The sequence below is a fragment of the Betta splendens genome, chromosome 9 (genome assembly GCF_900634795.4).
Source record: "Betta splendens chromosome 9, fBetSpl5.4, whole genome shotgun sequence".
NCBI lineage: Eukaryota > Metazoa > Chordata > Actinopteri > Anabantiformes > Osphronemidae > Betta > Betta splendens.
In genome coordinates, this window is record NC_040889.2 from 6,652,596 (window position 1) to 6,665,307 (window position 12,712).

General features: G+C 48.3%; 1 protein-coding gene across 1 annotated transcript in view; it reads left to right on the plus strand.

Moving 5' to 3' along the window:
• wnt5b (wingless-type MMTV integration site family, member 5b) overlaps positions 1–9,653 on the plus strand; it is a 48,014-nt gene extending 38,361 nt beyond the window's left edge. The window contains exons 2-7 of the mRNA XM_029163374.3: positions 729–892; positions 1,649–1,736; positions 1,859–2,018; positions 4,176–4,468; positions 7,302–7,460; positions 7,544–9,653. Coding sequence (XP_029019207.1) covers positions 729–892; positions 1,649–1,736; positions 1,859–2,018; positions 4,176–4,468; positions 7,302–7,460; positions 7,544–7,843 — 1,164 coding nt within the window. The 3' untranslated portion in view covers positions 7,844–9,653. The remainder of the gene's footprint in view (positions 1–728; positions 893–1,648; positions 1,737–1,858; positions 2,019–4,175; positions 4,469–7,301; positions 7,461–7,543) is intronic.
• The last annotated feature ends 3,059 nt before the right edge of the window (positions 9,654–12,712 follow it).

Here is a 12,712-nt window from a genome sequence, read left to right on the forward strand (position 1 = left end):
CCATCGCTCGTTTTACTTTGTACTTTCTTAGTTTATTATGATTGTTGTTATGACTTTTTGTTCCTTAAATTGTTTTTGAACACAAGGACAGCAACGTCACCTTATTAGATCGACCAGTGCCCATTTGTTGATATGCTGAGCGCGTCCACGGACACGCGTGCGCAATGTGTGGTCGTAAAACGGGGAGGGGGTGGATGGGGAGAGCGGGGGGTGTTCTGAAGTGGGGTGAGAAGAGGAGGCGTGTATACCGAGCAGTGAGAGGGATGTGGAGTGGCCGTTAGGGGACGGGAAGGCGAGGGAACAGTCGCACTTTTAACACAGTTTTGTGTTGTTAGTTTTTTTTCGTTTTGAGATGATGATAAACGAGTTGCGTCAAACTCCGCTATCACGCAGTTTTGCACATGTTTAGAGTTTTACCCGGCGCAGCTTTGGGTTTTTTTTAGGAGCAGCTTCTGCAAACACGCTGACGTGACTTGAGCCCAACTCTCGGCTCTTATTCACACTTAAACTTGCAGAGGACTCTCTCGCGTCTCTCTCTCTCAAACTCGGGCCTTTCGAGGCTAATTTCTCAGCACTTTTTGCGATCGTCATCGTTCTTCACACATTAGAGAAGGGGCCTCTGACAGACACGAGCGCTTAAATAACAGAACCGCGGCCCACGCGTGAACCCGACTCGCCATCACCAGCTGGGCGGGACGTCTCCTCACTCTGTGCCCGTGTCTCGACAGCCCGACGCTCCCCCGAACGCCGGCTGTGAGGCGGTGCCGCCGCGGACCATGGACAACGGGCCCGTCCGGAGACGGCGACCCGGCGTCGCCCGACATCTGCTGCTGGCGGCCGCCGTCCTCGCCTGCGGCTCCCAAATGCTGGCGGTGGAGGCCAGTTCGTGGTGGTGAGTAATGAAGCTGGTGCGTGGAATTTATAGAAAGGTGTCGTGGGTCAGCTTCGCGTTTCATAAAGAATTTATTCTGAAGTTGCGCGTGAAGGAAACGAGCCTTAAACGTCGTTACGTTGGTTTAAAGTTTGATTTATATTTATTTTATATTCTCACTCTTGGGCCTGCGCGTGTTTGGGGGTAGGTTTGTGATGTTTTAGTCTTGTGGCGGAGCGCTAACAGAGAATGGAACAAATGTGAAGGCTCTGTCACAATATTTACCCTGGCTGAGCCCCAAATGGCAGCACGGCGGCCGCTGCTCTGCCTATAGGCCCTTAAATTAGCCACACAACGCGCATCTATGCTGTTTGCTTCACACTGTGGTAATTCAGTGGAGAGAGTGTGGATTAGTGGACTTGGCCTTCCTGCCACTTCAGTCACAAAAGAGACTCCACTAAGTTGAAGGGCATCAAATAATAGAGGGTCCGTTTGGATTTCCTGAATAAGTGCAATGTAAACATGCTTCAACACCCCTGTCGCCAAAATAGTGCCATTAGGGAGGATTAAGTAAGAAAATCATTTAAATAGTTTAATTAGTGCACTTTCACAAAAATGAATGAGTAAAGTGGCTGCAAAAATGCACAGCAGAGACTACATATAACCATTCTATACACTGGCTGAAGGGATAAACCTCTCTGACATGGAGAGTTTTATCCCAGCATGGTTTTATTTTGTGTGTTTAAATAGAGCATTTATGGGACCTCTGTCTCTCAGGTCACTAGCTCTGACCCCAATCCAGCGACCAGAGATGTACATCATTGGAGCTCAGCCCCTCTGCAGCCAGCTGTCTGGACTCTCTCAGGTAAGAACAGCTCCACTGTGAGGAGCAGGTCACACAGAGGGAGGATTTTCCCCACAGGCACCACTGAAGTATCAAACCATTATGCAACTAATGTGTTCTGGCCGCTGCTGTGCCGTCCGCAGGGCCAGAGGAAGCTGTGCCAGCTGTACCAGGACCACATGAGCTACATCGGAGACGGGGCCAAGACGGGCATCAAGGAGTGCCAGTACCAGTTCAGACACAGGAGGTGGAACTGCAGCACCGTGGACAACACGTCTGTGTTCGGACGGGTCATGCAGATCGGTGAGTTTGAACAGCGCCTTGTTTTTTTTTTCGAGGCACTTTTGAAGCTCGGTGACAGCATTCAGCCATGTACAGTATTTCACATTTAGAGGTGATTTCTTTGACTGAACGGAGGCAGAAGTGCACCAATAAATAGTCTTATTTTGAAAAGGCTATTGTTGTGATTATTAGAGTAATAAAAGGCTCAGTGAAAACACTGAGTGTTTGGACAGGTCATGCAGATGGAGGTGTTGAACGTTTCACTGAACAGAGCAGGTCCTTGGAGTTCAGTCGTGACAGGCTACAATAATACCACATATTATTCTTTATGCCGTATATGGAATAATATAGCGGCGTGTAGTGGACCGGTGGAGACGCGCGGGCGGCCGTTGGACAATCAGATAATTTCAACCCTGTGAAACACTATAGAATAAGTGAACTGTTGTTTGTTTGTGGATTGGCATATTCTTGGAACGGACATCTGGGCTTGTGATCAGATATGAAATCAAGAATCACTGTGTTTGTTATTATTTTAAAATATTTTGTAGTAGCTTATTATTTCAATATGAATGGTCCATATGCGGTGTGAGCGTTCAGCGACGGGCGATTTAAAGTTTATATTGTTCTTATTGAGGGGTGCGGTTTGTTCTGCACTACGCGAAAACACTTTTGTTTTGGAGAAAAAACGCCCCAGTGCCTCAAACGTGTGATCAAGTATGACATTTGGACCCTCGTAATAAAAAGCAGCAGTTAAAACCTATTATAATTTACTCTCTGCGCAGGCGCAGTGGAACCTGCAATTTAGGCCGTTTAACGCGAAAGCTAGACAAACAAGTTGCCCCGAAAGCTGCAGTGGTTTCCCTCCAGCTCCGATCCTGGATCGGTGCGTTGTGCGTCTTAATTCCCAGCGGGCGATGTGGGAAAACTCTCATCAACACGTAAGTGTCAAATCCGCTGCGGGCAGTCGGACGAGGTGTTTGCGGCTCTGTCTCCGTCTCTCTCTCTCTCTGTCTCTCTCTCTCTTCCCCTCTCCCTCTCTCTCTCGCCGTCTCCGTGTTGACAGTCGCTCTATCTCCAGGTTATATGGAGGTGTTAGTCGGTCCATTGTCCTGCGGCTCCTCTTTTGAAATGCGCTGATGAGCTGACACCGAGCCGGCACATCCGGAGCCGCCGTTTGAAGTCCTGGCTCCGACCGCGCCATAAACCGCTCGGCCGCTCCCGTCTGCGCGGCTTCGCCTGTGCGCGCGCGAGGAGCGCGTCCCTCCGCGCCGCGCGCATACCTGTCTGTCTGCGGGATGTGGATTCCTGCTGTATATTCATATGAAATCACACGGCGATACTGGAGCCGGTTTGCATTACAATCAAACTGGGTGTGAAATATGTAAAGGCGCTTTAAAATGAAGTGGTTTATAATTTGTTTTAAAAGACACAAGATGTCAGAAACATAGATGTCGATTCAGTTTCAGTAGAAAAAACAGAAATATCACAGTAAAACTGATCCATCTACTATACAACAGTATAGTAGTCCCCAGTCCTGAGTCTTGCAGGCGTTGGTGAATGAGTAAATATTGTCTCAGAATGCCCATAAAGATTAGATCAGGTTGTAAAAATATTTTGAGTAAAGACAACTGATCATATAAAATGCTAAACGCTACAATTAGACGCAATAAAGCTTCTTCTGATCTCGGTGAAAGCAGGCCGGGCCGAGCGACCTCCAGGTCCTCTGCTGTTCGTATGCTAATGCTGGCGTTTCACAACACGCGGCCTCCTACCTGTCAGGACGCCGTCTTCGACCTCTGCACTTCTTTGTGTATTAACGCAGAGGGAAGGGCACGCGGCCCGAGTTGTGTATTCTCCGCTGGTGAATGGCGCTCGTACCTGAAACTGTGAATTTGCTCCTTTTCGGCTCTTATCTTTTCAACTGGCGGTTCAGACTGATGCTAATATTAAATCTGCACCTCAAAAAGTTTGAATGCTTGTAAATTTTTAACATCCTGTTCAATCCTGATAAGCTGCTAGTTATTCTGGATAATCCACAGAAAGCACTTCCACCTGTTTGTACTGGGACTATTTGTTAGGCAGGAAATGGTGCCACTGTGGACCGTGATTCCTGAAAGACGCTCCGAAGGGCCACGAATGCACTTTAACCACAGCCGTCCGCCTGCTCTGTTCCCGCAGGCTCCAGGGAAACCGCCTTCACCTACGCCATCAGCGCCGCCGGCGTGGTCAACGCCATCAGCCGGGCGTGCCGCGAGGGCGAGCTCTCCACCTGCGGCTGCAGCCGGACGGCGCGGCCCCGCGACCTGCCCCGCGACTGGCTGTGGGGCGGCTGCGGCGACAACGTGCACTACGGCTACCGCTTCGCCCGCGAGTTCGTGGACGCCAGGGAGCGGGAGAAGAACTACCAGCGGGGGTCGCAGGAGCACACGCGCACGCTGATGAACCTGCAGAATAACGAGGCGGGGAGACAGGTATGGACACACACACACACACACACACACACTGAAGGAATGCGTGAGTGCCAGCCTGACCTGCCCCCATGTTTGTGAGTGTGTGCTTGTGTTGGTTATTTATTGGGAGCTTCCAAATGGTAAAGCTGCTAACGCCCTTGGAGTCTGGCCGGGTCGCAGGGTCACCGCACATTCCACCAGAGCAACACACGTATAGGCGCACGACACAATGGACAATGACGCGCTTAAAAGTACACCGGCTGGTGAAAGTAGAACCACTGAAGGGGACGTTTTACCCCACACACAACCTGAACAAACCCGCTTCCTTTGTAAAAGCTCTGTTTGCCCATTCTTCCAGCCAGAGGAGATTTGTTGTTGGAGTTGTTTACAAGACAGAGACGTGTGTGTGTGTGTGTGTGTGTGTGTGTGTGTGTGTGTGTGTGTGTGTGTGTGTGTGTGTGTGTGTGTGTCTCCGTCTGGGCGTGCGCAGCTCTCAGCTCCATTTGATTTGTGTGTGAGAGACAGTGAGCCTGTTTTTTTTTTGAGCGCGCATGTGTGTCGTAGGTCAAAGGTGAAGGTCTGGAAAGGTTGTGTTTCTGTTGAGGGTCCCGTTGGGGCTGTAGCGAAGTGTATGAGCTCAAAGATCTACAGCCGCTGCCTTTGTGTCAACGCACACACACACGGTTTAGTAACACGCTCTTTGAGTGACTTTTCCTGCTCTTTCCTGTTTGAGCCCTCGCTTTCATTGTTGTCCATCGAAACGGAAGAGAGGACAAGAGAGAGATGAAAAGGAGAAGAGCGAGAGAGAGAGAGGGGAAGACAGTTTCTCCCCTTTCTCCCGCCTTTTTGCTTTTTCCTTCACGGACACGCCGGTTTGTCCTAAGCGGGATTTGTCTTGCTCGGCTGAACAAGGCAAACCACAGGGCTTTTATTGAAGTGACAGGGGCGTGCCACCGTGTGTGTGTGTGTGTGTGTGTGTGTGTGTGTGTGTGTGTGTGTGTGTGTGTGTGTGTGTGTGTGTGTGTGTGTGTGTGTGTGTGTGTGCGCACATCTGCTTCATTTGACTGATTGTGAAAGCTGTACAACATTGTCTGTGTGTGTACAAGCGTCTGGAGGCCGAGATGCAGAGTGAGGGATGGACCTCAGTCACACACACACACACACACACACACACACACACACACACACACACACACACACACACACACACACACACACACACACACACGCTCGCACTTGAACTGCTTTTGTTTCAAACAAATCAAATCACACGCAGCAAGACAGAAACACATGATATCTGCACCATTAGCACCCGTTCTCCTTCGTCTGCTTCGCTGCCTCACAGGGCCGGCCTATTTTCTCTGTTTCTGCCCCACTCCAGTCAGTGGCTCCGCAGACACACACCCGAGCGCAGCTCCTAACCCCTCTCACCCTGTCTAAGCAGAAGGCATTGTGCCTGACAGAGACCGTGTCCCCACCACGCATGACTGAGCCTGTGTGTGTGTTCATGAGGTCCAGTGTCACTGCGCCCAGCAGGCAGAGCTCACCCAATAGCTCAGTGTGATGCTGGACACACACACACTTGACAGCATGACGTTACTGGCCGCTTGCAATATGCAGCGATAATAAAGCGGCGTTTCCATGGCGACAGCGACGAAAGGAATGCGGCTTGGGCAACATAAATAATTGAGAAAATAAAAATACATCCAGAGAGACAGAACTAGCGGTAAGAGACAATTAAAAAGTGAATTACTCTGCTTGTAGTTGCTGCTCAACAGCTTTGAGATCATTTAAATGTTTAGATGAGGACGTTTACTTTATAATGTTTATCTTAGCATCCCATAAACCCCACAGTGGGGAACCAGAGGGAGCACGGAGGCTTGTAAAAACAGGAGACCTGTAAACCTGTGAGGAGGTCCCCTCCATGATAAATCAATTACACTAATTCTAACTTCTAAAAAGCTCCTTCTCGACCAACCGCTCTTTCATCTCACACAAATACAGAGATTTAAAAAACAAGTGGCGTCCGCTGTTCAACAACATGTCACCGTACCCTGCTATCAGCATCTGAGGTCACGGGGGTCAAACCGCAGGATTGGAGGGTGCCGAGTGCTATGCCTGCTGGGTAGTAAAGTAGAGGAGAGGGCGCAGGGGTGGGAGGTGGAGGTCGTCGCGGTCGGGGTGAGCAGAGGTGAGGAGGAAGCCGGGGTCAGGCAGAGGAGACGCGGCACCAAGAGCAACTGCAGCCATTCCGAGTATTTGAACTCTTTTGTACTTGTACTTGCTAGAAGCAGGGCTGCATAACGTGAGCTATGTATTTCCTGAGTGTGTGTGTGAGAGGAGGAGGAGGAGGCGATAGTAGCTGGGCGAGTGCTGGTGAAGAGCTCCCCCTAAAGTTTCCTCCTGCTAACACAGTAAATCACACTAGTGCTTCAGTCTGTGGCTCTCGACGCATACGGGCCTTTTAAATGAGTCAGAACGCGAGCGTTGCGGGAAAGTCCGTGGGCCGTCAGACCGCACTTCCTCTGCTTCTATTCTGAGTCAGCTGTTTGTTTTACTTGGGCGGAGCAGCACTGACAAGGAGAGGTCATTTTCCCTTAGTTTATCGGTTTCCCTGCACATTGGAGCCGGAGAGGTGACAGGAACACAGTGTGAACAGACTTTTAGCCATCTTTTGGTGAAAATGCTCAGCAACAAGCGTTGATTTAAGGGGGACGTGATACACACCTTGGCCACTAGGTGGCAGCGGCGCACTGTGAAGAATAACCGTCTAGAGCAGAAAGGTTTCCGGCCTGTGACCCACAGGTGTGAAGCTCCAGTCTGAGCAGGGCCTGTCTCTGTCTCTCTCCACCAGGCGGTCTACAATCTGGCAAATGTGGCCTGTAAGTGTCACGGGGTCTCGGGGTCCTGCAGCCTGAAGACCTGCTGGCTGCAGCTGGCCGACTTCAGGCGCGTCGGGGAGTTTCTGAAGGAGAAGTACGACAGCGCCGCCGCCATGCGCATTGGACGCAAGGTATTCACGCCAGCATCCCGCCCCTCGGGGCCAAACGCATCGCGCCCGTTTTACGTCTCACCGCTTCGCCTTTATCTCATCAGGGAAAGCTGGAGCTGGTCGATAAGCGCTTCAACAACCCGACGCCGGAGGACCTGGTCTACGTGGACCCCAGCCCGGACTACTGCCTGCGCAACGAGACCACGGGCTCGCTGGGCACACAGGGCCGCCTCTGCAACAAGACCTCGGAGGGCATGGACGGCTGCGAGCTGATGTGCTGCGGCCGCGGCTACGACCAGTTCAAGACCTATAAGCACGAGCGCTGCCACTGCAAGTTCCACTGGTGCTGCTACGTCAAGTGCAAGCGCTGCACGACGCTCGTGGACCAGTTCGTGTGCAAGTAGCAGGCTGAGGACGAGGCGGGGGAGAGCGAGGGGTCGCGGACAGGAAGTGACGGAGGGCGAAGGACGGACCACGGGCCATTTTGCTTTTTCAGGGTTTTGTTCATTTTCTGACGAAGCTGCTCTTAACTCAAGCCCGCTCCTTCTCCCGTCGACAGCCGTGCGGCCATTTTTGTGTGTAATCAGCAGAATGACGAACGGACAGGAAGGGAGGAGCAGTAGATGGAAGGGGGGGGGGCGGAGGAATCGAGCAGGGAGCAATGGGATGCCCTCCTCACTTTTCAGGCACCCCACTGAGATTCTTGTTTTTCCTCCACTCCATCACTTTCTGCTTTCCCTTTATGACATCCTGATCAAAACCCTGAAGGAAGGAGGACCACCAAGACGAAGGGGCCAACAAAATAGACTGACATGGAAGAATGGGTCTAAACCATGGACATTTACAACTAGTGTGATATAAGGAAATAAATAAATGTATAATAAATAATAAATATACAGCTCTTTTATTTAAGAGACTCCAGCAAACCTGAGGCACAGTTTGGACCATTGCAGATGTTGTGACTGTTTGAGTGTGGCATCGTGTGACCTTTGACCCTGCAAGAGCATAATTGAACACAGAAGTTTAACGGTTGTACCAATGAGAAATGGGTGAACGAGGGGGTAGAAACAAGGGAGGGCGACTTGATTGAGCTTCAAAGCTGTGTCACAGTGTCACAAAATAAATGACTGTTCTGCTGAAAGTGGACCAAGACGCGGTGCCACTCCAGCTGTTAGCCGCTCCAGCTGTTAGCTTAGCTTGTGCTCCAGCACCGGTGCGCGCGCCGCTCATCCCCACACGCCGGCCGTCTGAACCAGCGGCCGGCGTGCGCGCGCGTGCCCTCCATCAGCGAGACGAATGTGCCGCAGCTGCCTTAATGAACTCGCAGTGATAGACGCGGCGGCCGCGCGACCGTGTCGCGATGCGTGGAGGTGGCTACATTCACGGCAGACCGTAAATAACAAGCATGAAGGGGAACGAACGAGCTGAAGACGACCGTTGAGTCCACGTGCTGTGGACAAATGAATGTGTGCGTGGAAAACACTAAATGGACTGCAATCTATTATGGGCTACTTTTAAAATCACAGTACACCAGAAAAGAAAGTATATTTTATTATTGTTTTTCATTCTGTTGTTTCATTCTATGTTTTATACATGAATATTACTGTGTATGCTTTTGATAAACTAGCTTTTGACAACTTGGATTTCTTTCTTCTGTTGCTGAGTCTGCTGCCATTTTTTGATTTCTGGTAATGTTTGACCCCCATTTGACATTTTCATTCCGTTCCCGGCTACAGATGCGTCTTTGTTTTGGAGACGGATGTTGCTTAATAGGAACAGCAAGTAAAACAGTACAAGACAGACTAGTTCTCAGTACAGCGCACATACAGTGTGTGGATTTGATGTTCTGGAAATAAGCTGCTGATCTGAAACTATGACAGTCAGTCAAAGGAACAGACTGTAACAGAGTAAATGATTCTAGACATGAGCACTGCAGCAGCTGCTAAAGGTTGTTTCTTTTACTTGCTAAATAATTGAAATAAGTTCACTTTGCCTCATTTAATAGTTTAAGATTGTAAAATTGTGAAATCAAAATAATTGATAGTTTTCATAAACATAAACACAATTATTCAAAGTGAAAATCACCAGCGACATTTTGTCAACCATCATCATATCAGTGTTATAGTACAGACTACAGCTGATAATCAGAAGGTTTTCATGATCATGCTGTTTACATGTATATTGTTTTAAAATGAGTAAACCATATGTTTGTAAGTGTGTGTGTGTGTGTCTTTTTGCACAGCTGACTGGTTGGATCTTTGTGTTATTCTGTCCCCTTCACCTTTTGGAGACCTTGATGGCGTCAGCTCGTCGAACCCTTGACCATTCTCCAGCTTCATGACACCAGGCTGCTTTTGAAACGACGTAGTATTTTTCTCTCTATGTCTTTTGTGACATAATGTTATGTTTGCAGCTCTGTAGCTATAAAGGCGTTGCAGTTGGTTAGACTGACTCAGAAACACAGTGGGGCTCAGAGTCTTGTTACTTTTATCTGCTCGCTGACCACTGACCGGGACAGCGTGACCTGTCTGTGTGATCCTCACCTGACACACCTGTGCATGTGCAGACGTTTCCTCCCTCTAGTAACATCTGCTGCTCCTACTTTCTATAGTTTTAATATGTGTGGGGCATTTTGTCCTGAGAGAAGGTTAGACCGGTAAAAGTGCAGCAGACAGTCTGTCTAATCTTTTTCACCTGACACCCATCTTTTTCTGTATTGCTGTTATTTACGGTCTGTGGAGCAAATGTCAGGCAGATGAACGCTGCGTGTGTGTTTTGAGTAGGTTCTCTACAGTTTCAGCAGAGTGCAGAGATGTACTGCGTCTCCAGGGATCCCTGCTGATTACCTTGATCAGGTGTGTCACTTGGCTGCCGATTGACTGAATACACCTGGTCAAGGTGATCAGTATTAACATTAGTCATAGGGGTTGGGACACAGTTGGAAATATACCATGTCCAGTGACTTCACTGTACCATCTGTGCAGCTGTATCTCTGCTGTTTCTGGACTTCTTCTACATTTGCATTTTGACCTGAGACAACATACTGTCGAGGGCTGGTATTCATGGGATCCAGCAGATTTCTGACCTCAGATTCTTACCTGCAAGGCCTGTTAATATTGCCTGCCAGCTGGTTAAACCTGCTTAGCAGCATGTCCCCTCCTTGCTCACTACAGAACTGTGGGAGCGGCTCACACACTTCGCTTCAACATCCTATATTTTTTTTTACGCTAAGAAAATATTGTCACAGTTTTACTGTTACTCTAGAACACTGCTTGTTTTAATGTTTATAGAGGCAAACTGTACGATTGTGTTCTGTTGTGTGGTGTGTGTGTGCAGATAAGCCGGCAGCTGCCTCGGTTCCGACACACACTCTGATGTGGATTAGCTAAAGTGAAGAAGACACAACCTAATTTTCTGTCTTGCTCACAACAAAGTGGGCTCACACTCGAACACCTACGGACTGAACATCAGCATGTGTTTAGTTTTGTTTATTTGCACAAGCGGCCAAAGCAGACGCAGCTGGACCACATGTACAGTCCACACAGCACACAGTCAACATTCAAATGAATAATGCAAAATCCTCCAATGCTGCAAGTTGATCTGGGGAATATAATTACTCAGACAAAGATCCTCGTGTGCTGTTGTTTAGGCCTCTGATCTTGTGTTTCTAATTTTATTAAAATAATACAGGATGGTGTGTATGGTAAGCAAATCTATAAGCTTCTCAACCAGTTTTTTTACCGGAGGGTTGAATAGAGGGTTGTAAATATAAGAATGAGGTGTGGTGGGCGTTCGCGGTTAACAGTAGCGTGTGAGTGGCTGCTGGCTCCACTTACACCTTTTATAACAGGTGTGATCCGCCTGTCGGACCGGCGTCTCTCCTCAACACTACAATAATTACACATCAGCAGCTCACTCGAGTTCAATAATCAGACTGGCACTTTAAATGGAATAAAAATCAAGGTTGTGCAAACAAACTGCACTCTCCTGCCATCTGCAGCACATGTCACCGAGGTTGTGTAGCTGAAGGCCCGCCTTGGGCAACAAGCAGCTCCTCGTGTCCATAAGGCACAAGCATCTGTTATCAGCTACGGCTGTTCTAAATATGAGAAAATACCCTTTAAGACATTATCTAAACTGTTCAAACTGTAGATGGCACCAAACAAGCCTCTGTTATCACTATTATGCTTTTAGTCATACATCCTGCTGTAGCATCTGCTTAACTGGGAGGGAGGAAACTAAGTTAGATCAATTCTCCAGATAAAAGACTTTTAACCATTCCATATTAGACGCATGTCATCCTGTGACCTCGGAGCAACTCTCTATCAGTATGAGATAATGATTAAATTACATTACAATATGTTCCAGCGTGCACTGAGTCCTTGGCACAGACAAATCAGCAGTACTATAAAAAAATCAATGGCTTGAGCCATGAGGATGGACTCAGCCAATAAGACAGGCTGATAGACAAGTCAATGGGAGCCAGCATGCTAACAAACTTCAGGCTTGATCAATGAAAATGTGAGCCAAGTCACTGTAAATGATTACATTTGCTGTCACAAATCACAAAAAGACTGTAGTGGATAAATGTGATGGTTAGTTTCCATCTATCTTTATTATACAAATCATACAACAACACTTTATACCATGCTGTAAATTCTGAAATTTTCCAACATAAATTTTATCAAGTAGAGCTTAATTGCACTGTATCACAGAGAGACATATAAAGTGCCACTCCTCATTAAAACCTCATCAGTCAGGTGTAAATGTAATGCAGCACTGAGTCCGTAGCCTTGTACAGGGGTTTTCTATCTTACCGGTGAGGCTTCAGCACTGCATCGCATTTAGCATCGCAGTCATCCATTCTCACACACACGCACACAATCACACACACACTTACTGGGGACATCTTTGGGGTCAGTGTCTTGCCCAAGGACAATTCTGCACATTATCCGTGAAGCCAAGAATGGAAGCATTAAGCCTCAGGTTGGTGGGCCACTGCTGCCCCTGTTCAAAGTCCTACACTGCAGGGAATGCTTATTACCTTCACAAATGAATACAATTAATACTCAATATAATTGTATATATTATATTATACTAATGTAAAGGCTCTGCTTTTCCTAAAACCAAAATGAGGTCCGTTGTAAAAGTTGTTCACCGTGTTTCGCAGTGAGACTGCAGACCCGACTAGCCAGACCGGCAACAGTGTGCTGAACTGCTCTCGGTTTGGCAACACACCCAGCCGCCAGCCTTGCATCACAATAAATTCACTT